The 22587-nt window shown below is 48.9% G+C and overlaps 1 protein-coding gene and 1 pseudogene across 1 annotated transcript in view; both read left to right on the top strand.

Annotated features, from left to right (window-relative positions):
* Positions 1 to 21719, top strand: part of Vps13D (vacuolar protein sorting 13D) — a 43133-nt gene extending 21414 nt beyond the window's left edge. The window contains 35 exon segments of the mRNA XM_089730656.1: positions 134 to 285; positions 431 to 592; positions 688 to 812; positions 1196 to 1333; positions 1586 to 1727; positions 1917 to 2084; positions 3036 to 3138; positions 3227 to 3417; positions 3952 to 4050; positions 4369 to 4532; positions 4843 to 5014; positions 5090 to 5223; positions 5316 to 5541; positions 5736 to 5880; positions 7847 to 8069; positions 10847 to 11042; positions 11263 to 11469; positions 11794 to 12003; positions 12285 to 12515; positions 12685 to 12857; positions 13815 to 13959; positions 14149 to 14345; positions 14600 to 14725; positions 14943 to 15057; positions 15228 to 15408; positions 15569 to 15723; positions 15825 to 16043; positions 16553 to 16731; positions 17301 to 17463; positions 17754 to 17936; positions 18745 to 18919; positions 19137 to 19268; positions 19795 to 19966; positions 20053 to 20319; positions 20398 to 21719. Of these exon segments, the coding sequence (XP_089586782.1) occupies positions 134 to 285; positions 431 to 592; positions 688 to 812; positions 1196 to 1333; positions 1586 to 1727; positions 1917 to 2084; positions 3036 to 3138; positions 3227 to 3417; positions 3952 to 4050; positions 4369 to 4532; positions 4843 to 5014; positions 5090 to 5223; positions 5316 to 5541; positions 5736 to 5880; positions 7847 to 8069; positions 10847 to 11042; positions 11263 to 11469; positions 11794 to 12003; positions 12285 to 12515; positions 12685 to 12857; positions 13815 to 13959; positions 14149 to 14345; positions 14600 to 14725; positions 14943 to 15057; positions 15228 to 15408; positions 15569 to 15723; positions 15825 to 16043; positions 16553 to 16731; positions 17301 to 17463; positions 17754 to 17936; positions 18745 to 18919; positions 19137 to 19268; positions 19795 to 19966; positions 20053 to 20319; positions 20398 to 20623 (5996 nt within the window). The 3' untranslated portion in view covers positions 20624 to 21719.
* Positions 8189 to 10578, top strand: LOC114252407 (uncharacterized; annotated as a pseudogene).
* Positions 21720 to 22587: the final 868 nt, after the last annotated feature.

Genomic DNA, 22587 nt, shown 5'->3' with positions numbered 1-22587 from the left:
CCGTCGCTCACTCCTGAAGTAATGCACCAGAACCAAGCCGTTGCTAGTCTTCGTCAGATATTTTCTAAAACTTCATGAAAAGAAGAATAAAGTGGTTGTCATAGTAATTAATACGTTGTGTATATGATTACAGTGGCGGACATGACCATCCAGGGCACCCTGGCGACGCTGGTGTGCTCGGTGGACGCGGCGCAGTACGGCGTGGTGCGCGGCGTGCTGGACCACAACCTGGGGGACACCCTGCCGCCCGCGCCCGCCGCGCCCTCCCCGCCGCCCCACCAGCAGGTGCCCCAGCCTCTACACTTGAATCACGCTACCACTAATTACATAATAGCACTCGTATAACACAAAAGTATATTATTTAAACCGACGTCTCCGAGCGAAGACGCTTTGGGGGCCGCCGGCTGTACCGCCTCCGTACCGTCCGCAGGTGTGGACCACGTTGTCCATAAGGCTGGAGCTGCTCGACGTGACCGTGCGCCTGGAGCCCGAGCACGGCGTGACGTCGCTGGCCTGCATCAATTTCATCAAATCGCGTCTGCTCGTCGAGATTTATTCCGACCTCAGCCAGGACATCGACTTAGTATCGCAGGTTTCTATTGGTTACGTAGTGTGCCCGCACGCACGCACGCACGCACGCCCGCCCGCACGCACACACACACTCACCCACCCGCGCGCTGTGTGCAGGAGATCCTGGTGAGCGACACGCGCTTCGCGGCCGAGCCCGCCAACCGGCGCGCCAACGTGTTCGCGCGCATCGTGCAGCCCATGCCGGAGCACCCGCACAGCGTGCAGGCCGAGGTGCACGCCAGGTGCCGTGCCTCCTACAATGTTCAATAGAGATTATTAAATGTTTTTGAATTAACTTATAGTTGTTGTGGCGCATGTACGTGAACAAGGTTCCTGACATCTCGTGGTAAGTGAGAGTCGCTGTCCAATCATGAGATTGAAGTCTCTCTCGCCACTCCGCCATCCGCAGCGTAAACGTAGACAGAATAGTGGGACTGCCCGCCGTACCGCTATAATAATTAAGTATATCTATGTTTTTATTAATTTGATGTACGACGTTATTTTATTATCGTAGTAATCGTTTGGTTAAGCACGTGTGTACTTAGAATGACGATGTACCTACTGCCGGACGTGTTCCCCCGCCGAACACGACGAGCTAATGGTTCATAGTCTCGCATGTAAACAGGAAGCGGCAGGACTCCTCGGCGTACACCATCCTGATCAACAACATGCGCCTCATGGCCATCCTGGACTGGTGGGAGGCGGCCGGCAACTTCATCCTGCAACCGCCGCCCCCGTCAGCAGACGCAGGCCAACCCAACATGTAATTATAGAACATTTAACAGATCGCTAATTATGTGGTAAACGTTTTAAGACACGAGGAGTGCCGAGACGCACCGGACAGAGAGGGCGCCGCCCGCCCGGACTCTAGGCGGCTACAAAGTCTGTAAAACTGTCAAAAAGTGTTATTTATTTTATAACGAATAAGTCTAGAGCGGGAACTCCGCGCGTCAGGTCGTCTCATTGTTTTAATCTCATTGAATTTCAATATGAAGTAGTTCGTATTTGCTGGTAGCGAGGAGTCGACACATGCGCGGGGCTCGAGCGCGGCGCCGCACGACGAGCCGCGCCTGGAGCTGAAGCTGAACGTCACGGACTCGCAGCTCGTGCTCGTCGAGGACGCGTCCCTCTGGGACACCAACGCCGTCATACTGCGGGTGAGCCTCGGCCCATAGTCCACTAAAGCCGTTTTACATTCTTTTAATAATAATAATAATAACGAAGATTGCAAACGGAAATAGTGTTCGATTCTTACAATGAGCGGTCGAGGTCTCGTAGAGGCGGACACTGTCCCCGTGGCCCGCGCGCTCCCCGGGTGCAGAACCCTGAACGTGGGGCGGTTTCAGAGCACGACCGTGCTGCGCTACGCGGGCGGCAGCTCCGTGCCGGTTTCGTGCTCGCTGTCGGAGCTGGAGGTGTTCTCGTGCGTGCTGGGGCTCGAGGAGGAGACGGCGCTGTCCATCATCGACCCGGCCGCCGTGCAACTCACGCTCCACGCCGACCGGACCCTGCACGTATGTACACCCGGGGACGCGGGTAGGTGGACGCAGCTTCACCCTCCGCCTTATTAATTTCTGGAAATACTGTTTTTATTTAAACAGTAGGCGGGATCTTAATCAAATCCAGTCAGTCGCGTTGATTTGAAACTTGGTTCATTTATCGAGGGCCGATGACTATACAATAATAAAATAACATTGTGCGAATACTCTGATCTGGATCTTCAAGAGTAACGCTTTAAGCCTAGTGGTATCTCGTGCGACCTTTTTTTTTTTTTTTTTTTTTTTATTGCTTAGATGGGTGGACGAGCTCACAGCCCACCTGTTGTTAAGTGGTTACTGGAGCCCATAGACATCTACAACGTAAATGCGCCACCCACCTTGAGATATAAGTTGTAAGGTCTCAGTATAGTTACAGTTACAACGGCTACTTGTACGTTGTACAAGGCTAGTTGTACTTACAAGTTACGACCTTACTCATTTTTACCATAAAATATTTTTTTCTATACTTATAGAAAATTATTTTCTATTTTTTAGTTGAGCTAATTACAAGTGTGTTTTTTAGTTTTTTACAACAAATATTTATATTAAAAATGTGTGTGTGTCCGCTCCGACGCACGACTGGAGTTTACTGGATATAAAAAATTAAACGAAACAATACGAGAAATAGTTCTATATTACGACAACACGATACACTACAGATTATTAACAAATTAACGAGACACAAAACAAACGACTAACAAATATATGAAAATACAATAATGAGAGAAACGCGCGATCAGTACGAGGCTTTGTGGCGGACTGCCGGCGCATGTACTAGCATGTCACACGAAATGCGCATAACGCATTTCGTGTGACATGCTAGTACGATTTTGGTCCCCATAATTTTCATACCCCGGGCCTATATATGTAAATCGATTCTAAAGGAGTAAACTCCAATAATCGAAGTTTTGCGACTTCCTTGAGCAGGTACAAATGGGCACGTTGAACCTGCGACTCTCGTACCACGACATGCGCATGTTCGCCTCCATGTTGCAGTCGCTACCGGTCCAAGTGCGGGCCGCTCTGTCGGGTGAGCTCAATACATCATTACAGCCCAATCTCGCGTCCAAATTGTTCATTGACAGTTGACGATGAAACCTGAACGTTATGACGCACAGGTAAAGCAGAGGAGCCGCTGAAGAAGGAGGACGTCCCCGCGAACAGCGTGTACATGCGCGCGCCGCCCGCCTGGCCCGCGCCGCTCGCCCGCGCGCGCCCCCCGCACGCCCGCGCGCACCCCCCGCTGGCCCGCACGCGCCCGCCCCCCGCGAGCCCGCCCAGCGCCGTGTGGCCGCTCGCTGCGGTGCAGGTGGGCGCACGGACGCGGCTTCTTATTGAGAACAAACAAGACCTAAAAGTCGATTGATGGTTTTAAAAATACTGAGAGTTCCAAATTTTTTTAATACTTAAGCGAATTAATGAGATTTCTGCCCGCCTGGTGTTCAGTGGTTACCAGAGTCCATAGACATCAATTAATTATTACCTTGAAGTACCCATTGTCCCATTTCTTCTAATTCTCAATTCTATAGTACAACGGCTGTCCTAGCATTTAGTAATCGAAAGATTTTAATTTTTAGTGTTGTTGTTTGTTGCACCACTGCACGCAATGGAACACTTTACATTGTATTGCGGGTTCACAAAATATCAACTTGCTGGAATAACTAAAAATAACTAAATAATTAATAAAACTAAATAGTTGTGCACGCATTACCTAACTTTTTTGGATAGATTTGTATTTTTGATGGTCTCATTTACTTAGACTTTACGAGTATATAAATCTTAATTAGAATGTAGTAGAGTATAGTAAAGAGAAAGAGAGTACATAAAGCTCGGGACTGCGCAGGTGACGGCGGACTGCGTCGCGCTGTGCGTCATCGACGACTGCCTGGACTCCGACGTGCCGCTCCTGGAACTGTCCCTCTCCGAGCTGCAGGTGGAGCAGGTGTGCAGCTGTCCATGTCCCCTGGACCGGTAACGTAATGGCTGTATGTTACAGACCGCATCGAGCCGCGCCCGGGGCACACTTATTATATGTATGAATATATAGACACAACTAAAGCGCACATTTTAATTAATTTTAGTTCTGGGCCTGGATGGACCGTAGGTAACTTTTGGGACAAATGATGTAGTCAGTGCTCTAAGCACACCGCAGCGCAGTGCGGCTCGAGTCGGCTGGGACACCACAGCCTCGTTGCGTTACATTAACGTTTCATTGCTCTCGTCACAAACAAGTCGCTGAGTGTCGGTTGTACTCGTGCAGGATCTCCGCAAGGCGCCCGGCTCGCTGGAGGACCCGGTGCTGGTGTCGAGCCCGGCCAGCCCGGTGCGGGGGGGCGCGGGAGGGGGCAGGCTCGCCGCCGGACTCGCTGTGGACTACTACAACCGGACGCTGTCCAGTTGGGAGCCGATGGTCGAACCTTGGAGGTCAGGACCTTATCAATTGTACTAATATCTCGGATTTTTCTTCATGACATTTTAACGCGATTAAAAATATTGCGATCCTCAGAGGATGCAATTATTTGACTGATGCGGGAATAATAATTAGGTAGCCAGTAGTAGGCTAATAATTCTCATTCTGTGTCAGTCAAAGAGTCGGTACCGTAGTCCAGTCTGTTCCCGTCCATATTGTTTCCAGTGCAATTAAAACATTAACTCAACTCAGCGGACGACGGTATCATACCCTGTTGTTTCCCAACCTGGATATTTATCTTCAAGCTCTCTGGTTTCTCTTCAGGTTCGAGAGTCGATGGGAGACGAGTTTGACGAGCGAACTGTCCCTGTCCCGGGCCCAGGTGCACGTGACGTCAGCGGAGACGCTCAACTTGAACGTGACGTCAGCGCTGGTCGAGCTGTTGATGCTCGTACGGGCCAACTGGACCGCCGACTACTACGCGCCGCACGCACAAGTACTGCGCTCCGTCTCAGCTAGTCGCATCCAATGTCAGAATGAACGGATTCTGTATGTTGTCTGTTGTACGCAGTCCGGAGCGACGGAGCAGTCACCGAAAAGCAGCCCGGCCGGCCACAGGCGACGGTCACCGTTCGTGCCCTACGCTCTACGGAACCACACCGGTCACAAGCTGTGGTTCACGACGCTGCTGACCACCGTGGACGAGTGAGTCACGTGACACCTCCGCACTGCTGCAGAACCCTACTTGTCGTAGCCATATTGTGTTTGTCCTAAATATTGCGTGGCGCGCTCGGCAGGATGAGGCCCACGGGCCGCGGCGACGGGTGCGGGCCGGACGACACGTGGATGTTGGTGCGGGCGCAGCACACGGAGCCGTTCTCGTTCGGCGGGCGGCGGGCGCGGCGGCGGCCCGTGGCGGCGCTGCACCGCTGGACCGTGCTGCTGCGGCTGGACGGCTGGGACCCCCCCGACCCCGTCTGCGTGGACCGCGTCGGCCTGTACTTCCGGACCCTCACGCACACGGTACCGCACTGCACCACGTTGCCTACAAACGATACTCTCGCTCGTCTTGTATCAGAAACATTCCGTTGCGGCCCCTGTACTACATCGCCTACCACCATGTCCCTGGCGAGCCGTTCTGCAAGAAGCTCTCGAATGAGTCTCAAAGTGAGCAGAGGTTGCCTCTCCTCCCACCTGAAGTGCAACCACTCTTTCAGAAAACCGGCGCAGAGGCTCGCATCGTGTTCGAAGTGTCGTTAGAAGGATCAGCCAGGAAGCTGGTGACGGTGCGCTCGGCGCTGCAGCTGGTGAACAAACTGCCTCACCCAGTCGAAGTCAGGATGGACCACGCGCCCTCCACTGGTAATTGGTTACTTATTTTTTATTAAATAAATATATAGGATCTATTTTATTCATATATTTAGTAACACAGTAGACATCGTAACTAATTACAATTTAAATGTTTCTTATATCTATCTATATATTAAAAAAGGATAGGGATATTTAGCTCAAAATTCAAGCCAATTGTCCATGTACACTTACCGGCCGGCAGTGGCCTCGGTGCCTGCGACGGAATCCTACCAATACACAAATAATTCGAATAATCGAAAAAGTAAATGTTAAATGTGGGAATTTACCGTCAACGTCAACTTAGGTCAGCCATTAGTGAGTGGGTATGTTTGAGTAACCGAGATGAGCGCCCGAGGCTCAGCGCGGTCCCGTAAGTAGTGACACGTGGTGCAGAGGAGGGCGACACTGCGGGCGCGGTGCGGGCGTGGTGCGCGGCGCTGCAGCGGCCCCGCCTGCCCCCCCGCGCGCCCCCCGCGCGCCGCCCCTCGCCCTGCGCCCCGCGCTCTCAGCCCGCGGTACTCACGCCTCGCACGACTCATTTGTCTCTTATCTGCAGTCCTATTGTAAATGAAACTGTCCCGCTGATTACAGACCCTCACTTTGTTATCACAGCCACTGGTATTCACTAGGATTTATAATGTATAGACCTTCGACAAGTAAACTAAAAATTAATATTTATTTGACTAATACGATCGCACGTTAGTAGTAAGACAGAGCTCAGGTGGAGGATGGCCCCGTGCCACATGTAGAAACATTAACTTGCAACCTCCCCGCACGTTACGTTTGACGATCGTATCATCATCGGGTGATTTTGTTATGCAACGCTTGGAGTGATTTCGTAATGGATTTGACGCCGTGTCCGCCGCCACGCGAACTAACAATACGAATAAATAATTCAAAAATATGTTTGCTTTGGTGTGTGCTTTGAACAGTTGACAATGTAGGAGGCTGTCAGAATATTTTGTAATATTTTAAAAATAATTATTTAGATATTCGCGTTCACTGCGAAGAAGGACCCCTTTGTCATGGCGCCGCAATTTCAAGGAGTATCCCTGCAACCTTCCGAGAGTATCGGGATACTTGGGGTCGACATTTCGAGCGTTGTCCAGTTTCGGAGTCATTTGGAAGGCAAAGCCAAGTTGGCGTCCAAAATGCTAGGAGTCCTCAACAGAGCGAAGCGGTACTTCACGCCTGGACAAAGGCTTTTGCTTTATAAAGCACAAGTCCGGCCTCGCGTGGAGTACTGTTCCCATCTCTGGGCCGGGGCTCCCAAATACCAGCTTCTTCCATTTGACTCCATACAGAGGAGGGCCGTTCGGATTGTCGATAATCCCATTCTCACGGATCGTTTGGAACCTCTGGGTCTGCAGAGGAACTTCGGTTCCCTCTGTATTTTGTACCGTATGTTCCATGGGGAGTGCTCTGAGGAATTGTTCGAGATGATACCGACATCTCGTTTTTACCATCGCACCGCCCGCCACCAGAGTTGAGTTCATCCATACTACCTGGAGCCACTGCGGTCATCCACATTGCACTTCCAGAGGTCTTTTTTGCCACGTAACATCCGGCTATGGAATGAGCTCCCCTCCACGGTGTTTCCCGAGCGCTATGACATGTCCTTCTTCAAACGAGGCTTGTGGAGAGTATTAAACGGTAGGCAGCGGCTTGGCTCTGCCCCTGGCATTGCTGAAGTCCACGGGCGACGGTAACCACTCATCATCAGGTGGGCCGTATGCTCGTCTGCCTACAAGGGCAATAAAAAAAAAAATGTAAGTTAGTACACTTTTACAGTTGAATTTTGCATGTATAGGATATAAGTATTATAACAAATCTTCAGACAAATATTACAATGATTATTCGTGATTACGATTAAAGTGACAATTCGCGTGTATGCGGTCACATGACACGATCGCCACCGCAAGGCGTTATACATATATATATTTAAACTATAAAGTCCATTTGTGTGTTGCGTGTGTAGCGCAGTGGGTGGGGGGTGGCGTGCGCAGCGCCCGGGTGTCGCCGGGGGACTCGTGGGCGGCGCCGCTGGAGGCGGAGGGGGGCGCACTGTGGACGCGTCCCCTGCCCCCCGCCCCGACGCCCGCGCACCCCTACTCTCCCACCGCCATACACTGGAAGGACGCCTCGCCTTCCAAGCCCTTACTGCACTACTCCTGCACCGCGCCGCCCGATCACGTCTACAGGTCAGCTTCGCAGTAAACTTCATCAAACACATGTTATACCCTATTCTAAAGAACATAAAGTTTAAGAAATGGCAATCAAAAGTATTTTATACCAGTGGTACTTTTAAGTAATATTTGAATAGAATAATGTTTTAACTTCTGTATAACTATTTGTAGGGACACGTAAGCGCTTGCGCATGCAGTTATTGCATTACACTGCACCAGTTGCCCGGCGCCGGTCTTTATGTAAACACATGTACCATCTTACGGAATAAACGGTGTTTTCATTACTGTGTATTAGTTCTTTATTACTGAAGTCACAATTGGTAACAACATCTACAGTAGTGATCCAAAACTGGTGACCCCGACGTGATTTATATGAAACGAAAATTGTGATTAATAATGACGACACCAGGAGTTCCGGCAACTCAACTAGCATTGTCGCAGACTTCAGCGGACATTATGGCGATCTCGCTATCGACACGTATACCAGAATTTTGGACAGAGCAACCCAGAGCATGGTACATTAGGATCGAGTCTATACTCGCCCCACAGAAACTTGGGGATGAAGTTAAATTCGACATTGTCGTATCGAAATTACCAAAAGAAGTCATTATTCAACTAATACATTTTCTAGCTAAGCCACCGGACACAGGAAAATTTCTGGCGCTAAAAACGAAATTATTATCAACATATGAAGAGTCCAAAAGTCGACAAATTGAAAGACTCATAGGAGAGATTTGAGGAGAGAGTTAGCCAGAGATAAAGTACCGGACGACACCCTGCGAGTGTTATGGCAAGGTCACTTACCTACAACATTGAGGGCAATCCTTACAGTCACTGAAACAAAAGATTTAGACAACCTCGCCATGATTGCGGATAATGTTGCGGAGGCCACGCGAGTTAACCACATCTCTGAGGTCGTTAATCAACAAACCTCGAATATGGAACGACCATCAACAAGCGACACATCTTTAATTTTAGCGGAAATAGCAAAATTAAGCGTCAGAATGACTAACATGGAGCAGTCACGATTCAGACAAAACTACTTTGATCGTAACCGTGATAGAAGTGGCTCACGATCTTCATCGAGACGCCGTACCCCACAGAACCCCAACTGGTTATGTTACTACTATTACAAGTTCCGTCAGAATGCTCAGAAATGCGTCCAACCATGTGCATGGAAACCAATTTCGGATAACTAGGCGTGGTACGGTCGCGGGCGGAAGCTAGTACCATTTTAGGATGCCGCCGTTTGTGTGTGATGGACTACAATAGTGGACTAAATTTTTTGGTGGACACAGGTGCTAATATTTCAGTTTTACCGGTGCCTAAAATAAGTAAATTTATCAAAAATCCTAACTATAAATTATATGCAGCCAATGGAACTGAAATTGCAACATTTGGTGAAAAAACGTTAGCGCTAGATTTGAAGCTACGTCGCGCTTTCCGATGGAACTTCGTGCTTGCAGATGTTAAACAGGCTATATTAGGGGCGGACTTTTTAACTTCTAACAATCTTTTGGTTGATATGGGTGAACGTAAGCTTATCGATAAGGTAACAGATCTGAATGTATTAGCTTGTATTGTTGTTAGCAATCAACCTTCATTGCATACTGTTGATGTGAGTCATCCATATCGTGATTTGTTAGCGCTGTACCCCGATATTACGAAACCAGCGTCATTTAAGGAAGTAAGTTCTCATAACGTTTTGCATTATATTGAAACTACTGGTCCACCGGTGCATGCTCGTGCTCGACCACTGGCAACTGAGAGATATAAAATAATTAAGGAGGAATTTCGGATCATGCAGGAATTGGGTATTTGTCGGCCTTCTAAAAGTGCTTGGGCTAGCCCGTTACATATTGTCCCCAAGAAAAATGGAGACTTAAGACCATGTGGTGATTATCGTCAATTGAACGCTATTACAAAACCTGACAGATAGCCTATTCCTCGACTGCATGATTTTACTTATATTTTGGCTGATAAAAAGATATTTTCAAAACTAGATATCAATAGAGCATTTCATTGTATTGATGTTGCTCCTGAAGATATTGAAAAGACTGCCATAATTACTCATTTCGGTCTTTTTGAATTTCCTAAAATGACATTTGGTTTGCGGAATGCGCCACAAACATTCCAACGCTTTATGAATAACACTGTCCTACAAGGCCTTGAATTCCTATTCAGTTATCTCAATGACGTCATCATTGCTAGCGAGAGTCCTACTCAGCATAACGAGCATTTACGAATAGTTTTTGAAAGATTCAATTCTTATGGCATAACCATCTATCTAGATAAATGTTGTTTCGGCCAGCCTAAAGTTGAATTTTTGGGGCATGAAGTTAGTGTAAACGGAATAACACCCCTTAAGAATAAAGTAGAAGCTATAATTAATTTTCCGAAACCTGAAACAGTATCGGATTTACGCCGTTTTTTGGGCATGGTCAATTTTTATAGGCCGCATCTACCTAACTCAGTCTTGCATCAGGCAGCACCTAATAAGTATTTAATTAATTCTAAAAAGAAAGATCAAACTAAGATAGTGTGGACTGATAGTGCGGAAAACGCTTTTGAGAAATGTAAGATTGACCTTCAACAGGCGTTGACCTTGGCGCATCCGTCATCAACGGCCCCACTGGCTTTAATGACCGATGCTTCTGATACGTGTATGGGCGCAGTTTTGCAACAAAAAGTAAACGGTGTTTGGCAGCCTTTAGGTTATTTAATTTTAGGTTAATTAATTTGTATAACGATGATTTGTAAACACGCATAGATTCTGTTCTGTAATGATTCAGGTTTTGCTGTGTGATGATACGGGAGCGGTTCCCACCGGACCGCGGCCCTCCCATCGCGGGCCACACCCTGACCCTGGTCCCGGCGCTGCGCCTAGAGAACCTGCTGCCTCTGGAGCTGCAGTACCGGTCTGTTAACAAAGCGGGGCTCGTCGTGCACGGCTCCGTCGCACCCGGAGACACCAAGCCATTCCATCAGGTGACCCTTCAATGTGTGAATCTTAACGATAGGTGCCTACGTTTATAGATGACGCCTTAAACATGCCTTACATAAGTGTAAATTAAAGTTAAAGTAAATTATATAAGTGTACAATATGCCTTGACCGTGCTTAAAGACCCCACATGTATTTTTTTATGACGCTAACAGAATTTACATAAACAAGAAAACATTTGTATAATATGTTCCAATCAATATCTAGGTCAACGTTGAAGAAGGCGTAGAACTGAGTATCAAACTGGAAGGGTTCGGTTGGTCCACGTCCGTCGTGGTGGGGGGTCCGGGCGGTGCCGGGGGTGCCGCGGGAACACCGGCCTCCTTCAGCGCCAAGATCAAGCTCAGGGACACCCGTTCTCGGCGACTCTACCTTAACGCTCGGGTCACCGTCAAGAAGACTGATGGGATGAAAGTAAGTGCGTCGACTGTTCGCTTCTTATCGACGATGAGCATTACCAGAAAGTGTAATGGTCGCCTCTACAGCAGACGAGCTTTTGGCTCAACTCTTGTGGTTACTGCTCAGCGCGCGTCAGGGATTGTCGCTTGCTGTAATCCTTAGCATGGGAGACTTTCCGGTACTAAGCACACAATTGGAAGCATCATAGAATGAATGCTCTGCCCCGTGACACTGACCACTATCGCTTCCTAACTCTCCTTACCTAATGGAAGTATCTAGTCCGGTGCGTCCGACTGTGCTGTGTGTGAGCTCAGGAGTAGTGGTGTGCCGCGCCCGCAGGTGTCTGTGTCGGCCGCGTACTGGCTGGTGAACCGCACCGGTCTGCCGCTCGTGTACCGCGCTGAGGGCAGTGCGGCAGACGCGGCAGGACAGTTCGCAGAGCACGAGTTGGCGCGGGTCGTGGCGCCTCTGCTCTTCTCCTTCGCCGAGCCTGACGCCAGGCCCACGCTCTGTGCGAGGCTGGGTCGTGGACTCCCTGGGAATCCGGAGGTGAGGCCATTTAAATTTTAAAATATATATTGGAACTATTTAAAATATTGAATGGATTCCATTTGTAAATAATCTAATTTGACCACCGGCTCTCCTAGTTAATGACAATGCCAGGGGCATCAAAGCTGCTGCTTGACATGGAATGATTTTTAAGGGTGATTTAGTTGAGGAACCAAATGTAATAGAGCCTTACTAACATCGGGAAGATTGATACGTAAATAAATGAAATAATTATTCGGTAAATCCATTCAGTACCAATTTTGAAGTGACGCATTACACAGTGGTGCTCACCGTTCGGGCTGGGCCCCGGCGTGAGCGTGAAGCGGCTGGAGGTGCGCGGGGAGGGCGAGGGCGGGGGCGGGGAGCGGGTGTACGCGGTGGGCGTGTCCGTGCGCGCGGGCCGCGGCCGCTACCGCCGCACCAACATCGTCACGCTGGCGCCGCGCTACCAGCTGCACAACAACACCACGCGCACGCTGCAGTTCGCGCAGGCCTGCGCCGCCACCACCCTGGTGCGTGCTCGCCCGCCCACAGTACACCGTATCCAGCTTTCAAACCTTGACCCTCGAATCACAAAAACTGTACATAAAACATTTGCTAATAACACCAATTTCGTACAGTAATATTTTGGTCAAATTGTTGACGCGACATCAAAACAGTATAGACGCAATGTGACGACAGAACGACCCGGGCGCGGCCGCCGCGCAGGTGACGGCGGTGGCGGGCTGCTACCTGCCGTGGCAGTGGGCGCGCTGGGAGCGGGAGCACTCGCTGTGCGTGAGGGTGCCGCCCGCGGCCTCCTGGTGCTCGCCCTTCCGGATCGACTCCCCTCGCACTTTACACGCCGCCTGCAGGTCAACTTTCCACACATGTCCCTTAGCCTAGAAAACTTTGCGAAAGAGACCAACTGCTAATATAAACGCGCACAACATCCAAGCCCACCATAATGTTAGATGGTGGTGCCACCCGCCCAACCAAGATTAAAAAAAGGGTGCGTGTACTTATGTACGCGCGTAAGAAGTTATACTTTATTTTTATTAAATTTATTTCTTTTTTTTTTTAAATATTAACTAATTAATAATAAATATTTAACGTTAATAATTTAATAATACTTAGTATGAATTATATTAAATAATAATTTTGTCATTTATATTACTAAATAATACATACGGATAGTTAACCTCAATTGTATTGGAGCACTTAGGAAGGTTGATGAGCACAGTTTTTTCACAAATATTTGCTAATATTAATTAGTTTTTTTTTTTTTTTTATTGATTTTTTTTGAAGATATTTTTTTATTTAGTATTTATAATATTTTTATTAGTATAATTAATTAGTATTTATAATATAATTCAGACGCACATATAAAATTCACACTTGTATAATGAAAACAAAATGAAAACACGTGTTTTAAATGTAGAAACTCAAAGCATGTGGATAAATATTATAAATATAAATACACAGTGAACAGAGGCGGCGTGCGTGCCAACATGCGCCACTAACAGAGGTTCCATTTCTGTTTTGTTGGTAGCTTTTTTTACGAGTGTACATGCGCGAAAGTTCACCTGCGGCTATATTCAGACTCGCCAAGTTACGTCGGTCGTATTGTAATGAGCGATTTAGTGGGCAACTTCATTCTGTTAATTTTGTGTCACGGTGCGCGCGCATCGTAAAATTTAACTTTCATCAATTTTTCATAACGCGCCTAAAGAAGTATAACTTCAAAAATATCTGGATCGAGTCCCCCTTTGCATTGCTTTTCCGATAGCAGTGACTAACTGAGATCAAATATTGTAAGGGTTTGTGTGCAGGGAGCCGGACGGTTCGTACCAGCTAGTGCGGGTGGAGGTGGTGCTGCAGGGCGCCACGTTGTTCGTGGTGCTCACGGACGCGGAGTGTGCGCCGCCCCCGCTGCGCATCGACAACTACTCGCCTGTCTCCATCATATACCACCAGGTACCAACGGTCCCCCTCGGGTGCGGGGGGGGTGGAGATGGGACTACAAAGTGTGATCTGCAGATGATTTGGTATTTCGACTACCGGATCAACTGGACCTATGGATATCCGTGATCATGTTTTTTTTTGATAATAGACTTAATCCGTATATTTGTCAAACTGTACATTGGCCGGCGGGCGCGCACGCAGGTGGGGTGCGCGGAGGAGAGCGCGGTGCGTGCGCGCGGGCGCGAGGTGTGCGCGCTGCCGGCGGCGGAGGGCGCGCGCGTGCTGGCGCTGCGGGCGCCGGGCGGGCCGCCCCGACACTTGCCGCTGGACGTGCTGCCGGCCACGCACACGCTGCTCTATCAGAACTTCATCTACGTTGTCTTCCAGGCGACCGCCAGGTGACATAACGTCTACAGCATCCTCTTGTTTGGGCGGAGGAAATTGTCAGAATTATCTTTGTGTGCGTCTTCGGTACTTGTCCATTCACTTGAACATTTGTACATTTGTTGGCTACGCACGTGAAACTTTGTCCCGTAGTACCGTTAGCGGACACCAGATGACGCGCGAGTCGATTTTTCCTAACGCCCTATATTTTAGCTATAGTCTCAAGAATTGTCGCAGAGGTAGATTAATATTAATATGTCATTAACAGAGACTCCAACCCATCTAATACCGGGAAGCAGGCTCCGCCGGCCGACGCCGACGACAACGTGCTGGTGCTGGAAGTTCCACTCGGCTCCACACGAGTCCAGCTTGGAAGAAAACGATATGGGGACAGGTCAGATAAAACTAATTATAATTATTTTTAATGTGGATGGCAAGCTCACGGTCCATCTAGTGTTTAGCGGGCACGGCGCACGGTGAAGAGTGCGAGAAGAGGAGATGGTAGTTAGTACAATGAAATATTAGCCCTGACTTAGATAAAATAGCCGAGTGCCACCAGGTCGAGTCGGTAATTGTGGGGACTGGTGCACATAACAGACCGTTGTATCCAGGTCACAGCTGTGGAGACGCGGCCCCAACGACCAGCTGATCCACGAGGGCAGCTCCCCTCCCCAGCCCACCGACGCTCAGCTCTCAGAAGATGCGCCACTCTCGCCTCACGCTATGGTTAGCTATATTATATTTATATGTTTTTAAAATAAGTCGTTAGTAAGATTCGAGCTATTGCCAGATTTATTACATTCTACGATAATTGCCGCTACAATTATTCAAGTAACTTATAATTTTGTCGAAATGAATATTAATTAGTTAAAGTGAGTGATGCGTGGCGGGTGCAGGTGCTGGACATCGAGGACGCGGCTCCGCGGCCGGGGCGCGCGGCGGCGCTGGTGCTGCGGCGGGCGGACGCGCGGCGGGCCAGCACGCAGGCGTGGCAGCTGCGCGCGGCGCGCCTGTGCTGTGCGCACCGCAACCTGTGCGTGCAGCCCGACCCGCCCTCGCTCATGGGGCTCGCGCCAGGTCCGTCCGCACCTCCCTTACCATCTTACACATTTAACCATTACCTCTTTAAATAACAAATGTATATACATTACATTGTTACGAGTGGATCGACTGGCAGCAAGGGCCACTTCTTACCGAGCCGATCTCCGGGAATGAGATTTGAATGATGTTGTCACAGGCAGTCGCGTGGTGCTGGGGATGGCGGGGGCGAGCGTGCGGCCGGAGCAGCAGGTCAGCTGGCACACCCTGCGGCCCGGCAGCGGCAAGCTGCTCCTCACGCTGCAGGCCGACGGACCCACGCGACTCATACAGATACGCGACCAACAGGCGCCCGTAATTATATCTGCTTTTGGATCTCTTTATTGTACTGATCCAACCAGAATTATAATTTAATCGAACCTGACAATCCATATTGAGTTATATATTACGTCCAGGACTCGGGCTGGGTGGAGGGCGACGGAGAGCGCGGCGGGGGCGGCGGGGGCCGCGAGTGGGAGGTGTGGGTGTCGGCGGGGGGCGTGTCGGTGTCGCTGGTGGGGGGCGGCGAGGAGCTGGTGGCGGCGCACGCGGTGTCGCTGCGGGCGCGGGCCTGCCTCACGCCCTCCGCCGCCAGCCTGGCGCTCACCCTGCAGGACATGCAGTGGGACAACCAGGTGCACCTCCAGCATTATTTTACTAAACAATCAGACTGATGAGCACCGGACTGCTGTGCTGTAGCTAGCGGCAGCTATCAATCGACAATCTTACACGCGGCTCACAAAAATGCGGTCACTAATTTTTGAAGTGAAAACTTCTTTAGAATCGTTGTGATTTCAAACCGGATGCAACGGAAAAAACGACAGGTAAGAGACACAAATACAAAAATGTGTAGGATGAAGCCAGCAAAGAATGAGACAGAAATATACATACTATTGAATACAGCGCCATCTGAGAGATTTTTTAATACTAACGTGTGTATGAAAGCTCTTGTAGTGAATTTTAATTTAGGATTATACGTGAAAGTAAAATATCAATTCACAGAGGGCGCTACCTTACAATTATTTACTAATGACAAAATTTTACATATACTTAAGACGTTTAGGATAATTGTATTTTAATTTTGGAAGGTTTCACTTCTACCACGTGTGAATTGCACACATGTTTTTTTATTTTATTTTTTTAGTTACTGGGCACCCCAAGCCCTGTGCTGCTGTACTGCCTCCCGGACCGCAGCGGCGCCAACGCCCCAGCCCTCCATGCGTCGGTGGAACTCCAGCGATCTCCCTCCGACAAATACAACGCGTACTTCTTCAGACACTTGGTTGTCGCGCTCAAACCTCTGGCGGTCAGATTGGAGGAAAGGTATGTTTAAATGATTAACTTAATTCAAATTCGCGATACGCGAACATTCAAACATTCAAAATGTTTTCATACAAATTTCTATTTATTTTTAGTTTATTATATTTATTTATATTATTAGTTTATTGTTACATCTTAAATGATTAATTAATTGAGCTTGAGTAGGCAAATCTGTCCGTCCCCCTCTGGTCCCCCTGAGTGTCACCCCCTGGGACTTTATGATCGCTCCGAGAGTGTACTGTCCCGCACCGAGGCTCGCACCCCGACGCTCTGCACAGTGCGCTACAAACCCTCACATTCGATCTCCGCTGCATGAGGCTGACGCTCGTGAGGTCGGAAGTGGCGATGTTTAATACCTTAATGTAGCTGCTGTGAATGAACACTTACCTATTCACGTACGTGGCTAGGTTTGCGGCGGGACGGTCGCCTCAAGCATTAATCTGTTTTAAATTAATTGTTATGCACCGCAAAAATCATTAGAGACATATTTTATTGTGATCCGTCCCGCAGACTGGTGACCCTGGCGGCGGGGTCGCGAGTGTGCAGTGATGCGCTAATCCGTTGTGCGGCAGATTGATCCTGGTGCTGTGGTCGTGGTGGCGCGAGGAGGACGAGGACAGCGCGCAGGAGCAGGTGGACGAGGCGGACTACGAGACGCGCCGCATGCTGCACAGCCTCACCGCGCTCTCCGCCACCAGATACTACTTCGGCCTGCTCAAGATCATACCCAGCCAGGTCTCGCACCGACGCACCCGCGCGACCAGGGGCAGCTACCCCTAACACATACACACAGAAACACAGTACTCTACAACACGCTTTCATTCCACGACCAAAGCACCTCAAGAGCTCACGCTACGAGTGCACAGACACAATTCGCGATGGTTCCTAAGTACCAGTCCATTGTTAATTAAATGATGTTTATGTAGGGCTACCTTTACAGTCACCGAGAGCGACATCACGCACACTGTAGTATAATGTTGAGTAAGTGCAGACGAGAGAGTGAGGTGACGGCGCGGTTGGCACAGATCCGGCTGTCGATGTGCACGGCGAACAAGCTGGACAGTTCGCTGGGCTCGCTGAAGCGGCGGCTGGGCCTCACCCTCATCAAGTTCGAGGACGCGGCCGTGGAGCTGGAGCCCTTCGAACGAGTGCACGTGTTCGAAACCGCGTCCTACCTCGGCAGGCAAATGCTGGCTCATTTTAAAGACGTGAGTCACTCTTCTTATTAGTAGTATTGTCGATAATCCCATTCTCACGGATCGGGTCTGCGGAGGGACTTCGGTTCCCTCTGTATTTTGTACCGTATTTTCCATGGGGAGTGCTCGAAGGAATTAAATTTAAAATTTAATAATTAATTATAATTTGCGTAATTACTGGTGGTAGGACCCCTTGTGAGTCCGCACGGGTAGGTACCATCATCCTGCCTATTTCTGCCGTGAAGCAGTAATGCGTTTCGGTTTGAAGGGTGGGGCAGCCGTTGTAACTATACTTGAGACCTTAGAACTGATATCTCAAGGTGGGTGGCGCATTTACGTTGTAGATGTCTATGGGCACCAGTAACCACTTAACACCAGGTGGGCTGTGAGCTCGTCTACCTATCTAAGCAATAAATAAAAATTGTTCGGGATGATACTGGCATCTCGTTTTTACCATCGCACCGCTCGCCACCGGAGTCGAGTTCATCCATACTACCTGGAGCCACTGCGGTCATTGACAATGTGTTTCCAGAGGGTTTTTTTGCCATGTACCATCCGGCTATGGAATGAGCTTCCCTCCACGGTGTTTCCCGAGCGCTGTGACATGTCCTTCTTCAAACGAGACTTGTGGAGAATATTAAGCGGTAGGCTGCGGCTTGGTAACGGTAACCACTCAAGATCAGGTGGGCCGTGTGCTCGTCTGCCTACAAGGGCAATAAAAAAAAAATAGTCGCATGCTACACGCGCAATGGGTAGTAGCTGGAGGCGTGGGCGATCACATATTGCGCAGCACAGATTCATTTTACTCGTCTTCCTACAGGAATTAAAATGGCAAGCCGCCAAGATATTAGGGTCTGTGGACTTCCTGGGCAACCCCCTGGGCTTCGTGGCGGACGTGTCGGAGGGCGTGACGGGCCTGCTGCTGGAGGGGAACGTGGGCGCCCTCCTCAAGAACGTCACGCACGGGATCTCAAACTCCGCCGCCAAAGTGTCGGGTACTCTTGCTTACTGTCTCTCTGTGCGGTCCTCAGCTATTCGACGACAAACGTGCCGACTCTAGAACTATCTGGGACTACCCAAATCAACTTCAACTACAAAATACACTCACAAATCTTAAAACAGTCAACGAAAATTATTTCTTTTATTTTAACCAAAAATGTGTTTGTTTCAAGAAATTACCACGTAGATTTTGAAATAAATATTTGTGTCCAGAATCCCTGGGCGACGGGCTGGAGCGCGTGGTGTGGGACGAGGCGCACGAGGAGACGCGGCGCCGGATCCGCAGTGCTGCCCACGGACATCACCTTGCCGCCGGACTCAGGGGACTCGGGCTCGGCATACTCGGTGCGGGTTGCAACTTTTAGTTCTTTAATAAAATAAAGTGCGCGTGCAACTCTGAACGAGAGAAAGAGATGGAGATAGAGAGATGAAGTTTCTTATTTATTTATAAAATGCACACAAAAAAGATAAAAATAGAAAAAGGCATTGTCTACGCGAGACACTGTGGCTTTATTGCATTTATAATAAAACCAATTGATTTCTTGCTACTTACTTTAATTATAATTTACAATGTTTTAGTCGTGATTGCACGTCGATGAATGTATGAATCTGATTTTTTCGAAGAGGAAGAATCTTGTCCCAATTATGTATTTTGTGAGATATCTTAGGAATATTGTTGAATGCTGTCAGTGCGCGGTGCCGGTGGTAGTGAATGGTCAGGTATCATGTGTTGGCTGGCTTGCTGTGCTAAACGAGTCAGGCGCCGCTCCAGGCATATTTATACTTTCAATGATATCTTAGAAGTTATTTATGTCTGTACTTTGAAAATGTGTTTTAATTTATAATAATCAAAATTAAAATATATTTGCAGGGGGTATGACGTCACTGGTGAAACACAGCTACGAGGGCGCGACGCAGGAGGGGCTGGGAGGGTTCCTGACGGGGGTGGGGAAGGGGCTGGTGGGGACCGTCACCAAGCCTGTCATCGGCGTCCTCGACCTCGCTGCTGAGACGGCTTCGGCACTCAGGGACACCAGTCGAAGGTATGTGCGTCTGCCCGCCCCTCCTCTAGTCTACACACGGCACGGGGGACGTCACGCAGCGTCGGCTGACCGAGTCGTGGTCGCAGGTCGGACAAGTGGGTGCCGGCGCGGGTGCGCGGGCCGCGGTGCGCGTGGGGCGCGGGCTCCGCCCTGCCGCGCTACTGCGGGGCGCAGGCCCACGGCGCGGCGCTGCTGTACGCGCTCAACAACAACGACTACTCCGAGCGCTTCCTGGCCTACCGCATCGTCCGGGACACGCCGCACGACATCCGCGCGCTGCTCTCGGACTCCTACCTGCGCATCTTCACCTGCAAGCACTCCGCGCCCCAGGTCGTCATGGAGACGCACCTCAGGTATTCATTTCTATTTCTGTTCAATGAGTAGGGACATGTGAGACCGGCGAGTGTGTGTGTGACGGGGGCTCTGTGCAGCAACCTGGTGTCGTGCGCGGTGGTGGAGGCCGGCGGCGCGCAGCTGGTGGAGCTGGGCGTGCGCGGCGGCGAGGCGGGCGTGCGGCGGCCGCGCGTGCAGTGCGACTCGGCGGCGCTGGCGCGCTGGCTGCGCACGCACGCGCTGTACGCCGCGCAGCTCTACCACGAGCGGGCGCACACGCTGCTGCCGACCGAGCCCGCCCTCTGCGCGCCCGGGAACCATTAAACGACTATGTCATAACATTCAATGACATTTCGACTAATATTTATATTTAATTTAGTGAAAATACATTACCTGTAGCTCCGAGGACCAAATATTATTTATCTTAGGCAATCATTAATTTGTAATATATTCGTAATAATAATATATTTGACCTGTTTAATTGTAACTAAATATTTGTACATTTAACTTTTTTCATTATCTAACTTCTATAAAGAGCTCATCCTGAAAACCGCGAATGGCGGTTTCGTTCACAAAACGCTACCGAAGAACAATTGCATTACGTTAAGTCAAGTCGCTGAATTTATGTATTTCCTATTTCTAAGTACATACTAGGATGCGCCCCCCCCTCCCCTATGACTCAGCGAAATGTTCTCCCAGATCACAATAGTATGTACATTTATCTTCAGTCACTCTGTGGCTGATCACTCAAAGAGCTGTAATTGCTAGATTAATTGTATTCATATATGAACATTAGTCTGTGATACAAAGATATTACAAGATACGTATAATATTAGAAAAAATAATATATTTTGTGTAATTTAAAACTCAATGTAATATTGAATGGTACATCGGGGCAATAGCAGTCCTGGGCGCGTACGGACCCGGAGTCCCGCGGCCGGTGCGCTCGCGGACATCAGCATCATTGTTAGAACATAGTTGACTAAGTCGTAAAAGAAAGCTACTGTACGTGTCTCCACCCCGCAGCGCCCCACGCCTGCCACAGCTCTGCCTATACGGGCGGTAGATCTAGATTAAAAACTAAAAGCTTATATTTCAAAAGTTTAATCCGTCTAAATCACCTTATCAAGATACGGATTATATTTAACTATCTGTATAAATCTTTCTCTCAGCCCAGCCTTTCTAAAGACCCGTCTTGTTAATTATGTCTGTTGCTCAATTGTTTCACAATCGTGGGCCTAAGTTGTACTCAGTTCATTACGCAGTGAGATCAAAGACACTCCTGTAATGTATGTAAAAGTATATCAATGTATGTTAGTCTGCGGATGCTGGTAATTTATTGATGTCTGAAGTTCGTTGCGAGAGTTTGAATTAATTTTGTAACTTGTGATTTGAAGCAATAAAATTATGGAAAACTTTATGTAACGATTTTTATTGAAAATTCCATGCTTTTTTATGCATTTGGGATTAATGGTGCCCCGAAGTCCTTTCCACTTTCAGGACAGGTGGGCGAGCAAAGGCTCAGTCAGGAGGGATGGAATTTGCAAATAGCTACCCGAGCGCCTCCAAAGAAGAACTAACAACTTAAGAGTAGCTGCTTCGCGAATGAATCTACTAATGGATCGCAATCGCGACCCGCTGACAAGTTCCGGCGAGAAACTCAGCAGGTTGTTGTATGGGCTAAGTTGCACGTCAAACTCTTTGCCGAGTTCGACGAGTAGGGTTACCGGGGTCCGTAAGCCTGCTCCTAGTCTTAGAGCTGAAGGCATCTAATGCAAAAGTTATTGGATCCGATGGATCCGTAAGGTGTCTAGGGCGTCGACGGTGACTGGCTACTGCGTTATCTGGATTCGGGGAGTAGTCAGCGGCAGAGTATCATGACGCATAGCTTTATCGAAGTAACGTTCCGACGCTGACTTCATGTGTTTTCGGATTGATTCAAGGTCCAGGTCACGAGGTAAATTCCATGCTCTGTATTTGAATCAATACTCTATGAGTCTATGAGTCTATGCGTGGCTTGCCGTCAAGCCCAGGCTCTACACCAAGTAGAACTCTCTTAACAGAGATATTGTTTCGTGTTTTATGTTTAAAAAGTGTACATAATTTTTATAGTTGTAGTTAATTCAATTAACTCTGTACCAGCACCCGCCAAGAAATCACTGGAACCAAAAATAATCCCAACTGAAATTATTCAAAATTATTATCAATAATGCTCCGAAGATGCAGTTCCTTAAAACAAAGGTTAAAGGTGAAGCAGAGAAATTGATTCAACATTTACCAATAAGCTC

The sequence above is a fragment of the Bombyx mandarina genome, chromosome 10 (assembly GCF_030267445.1).
Source record: "Bombyx mandarina strain Sakado chromosome 10, ASM3026744v2".
In the NCBI taxonomy this organism is placed as follows: domain Eukaryota; kingdom Metazoa; phylum Arthropoda; class Insecta; order Lepidoptera; family Bombycidae; genus Bombyx; species Bombyx mandarina.
Note: the sequence above shows the minus strand (reverse complement) of the source record. Positions and strands in the feature narration are given on the sequence as shown.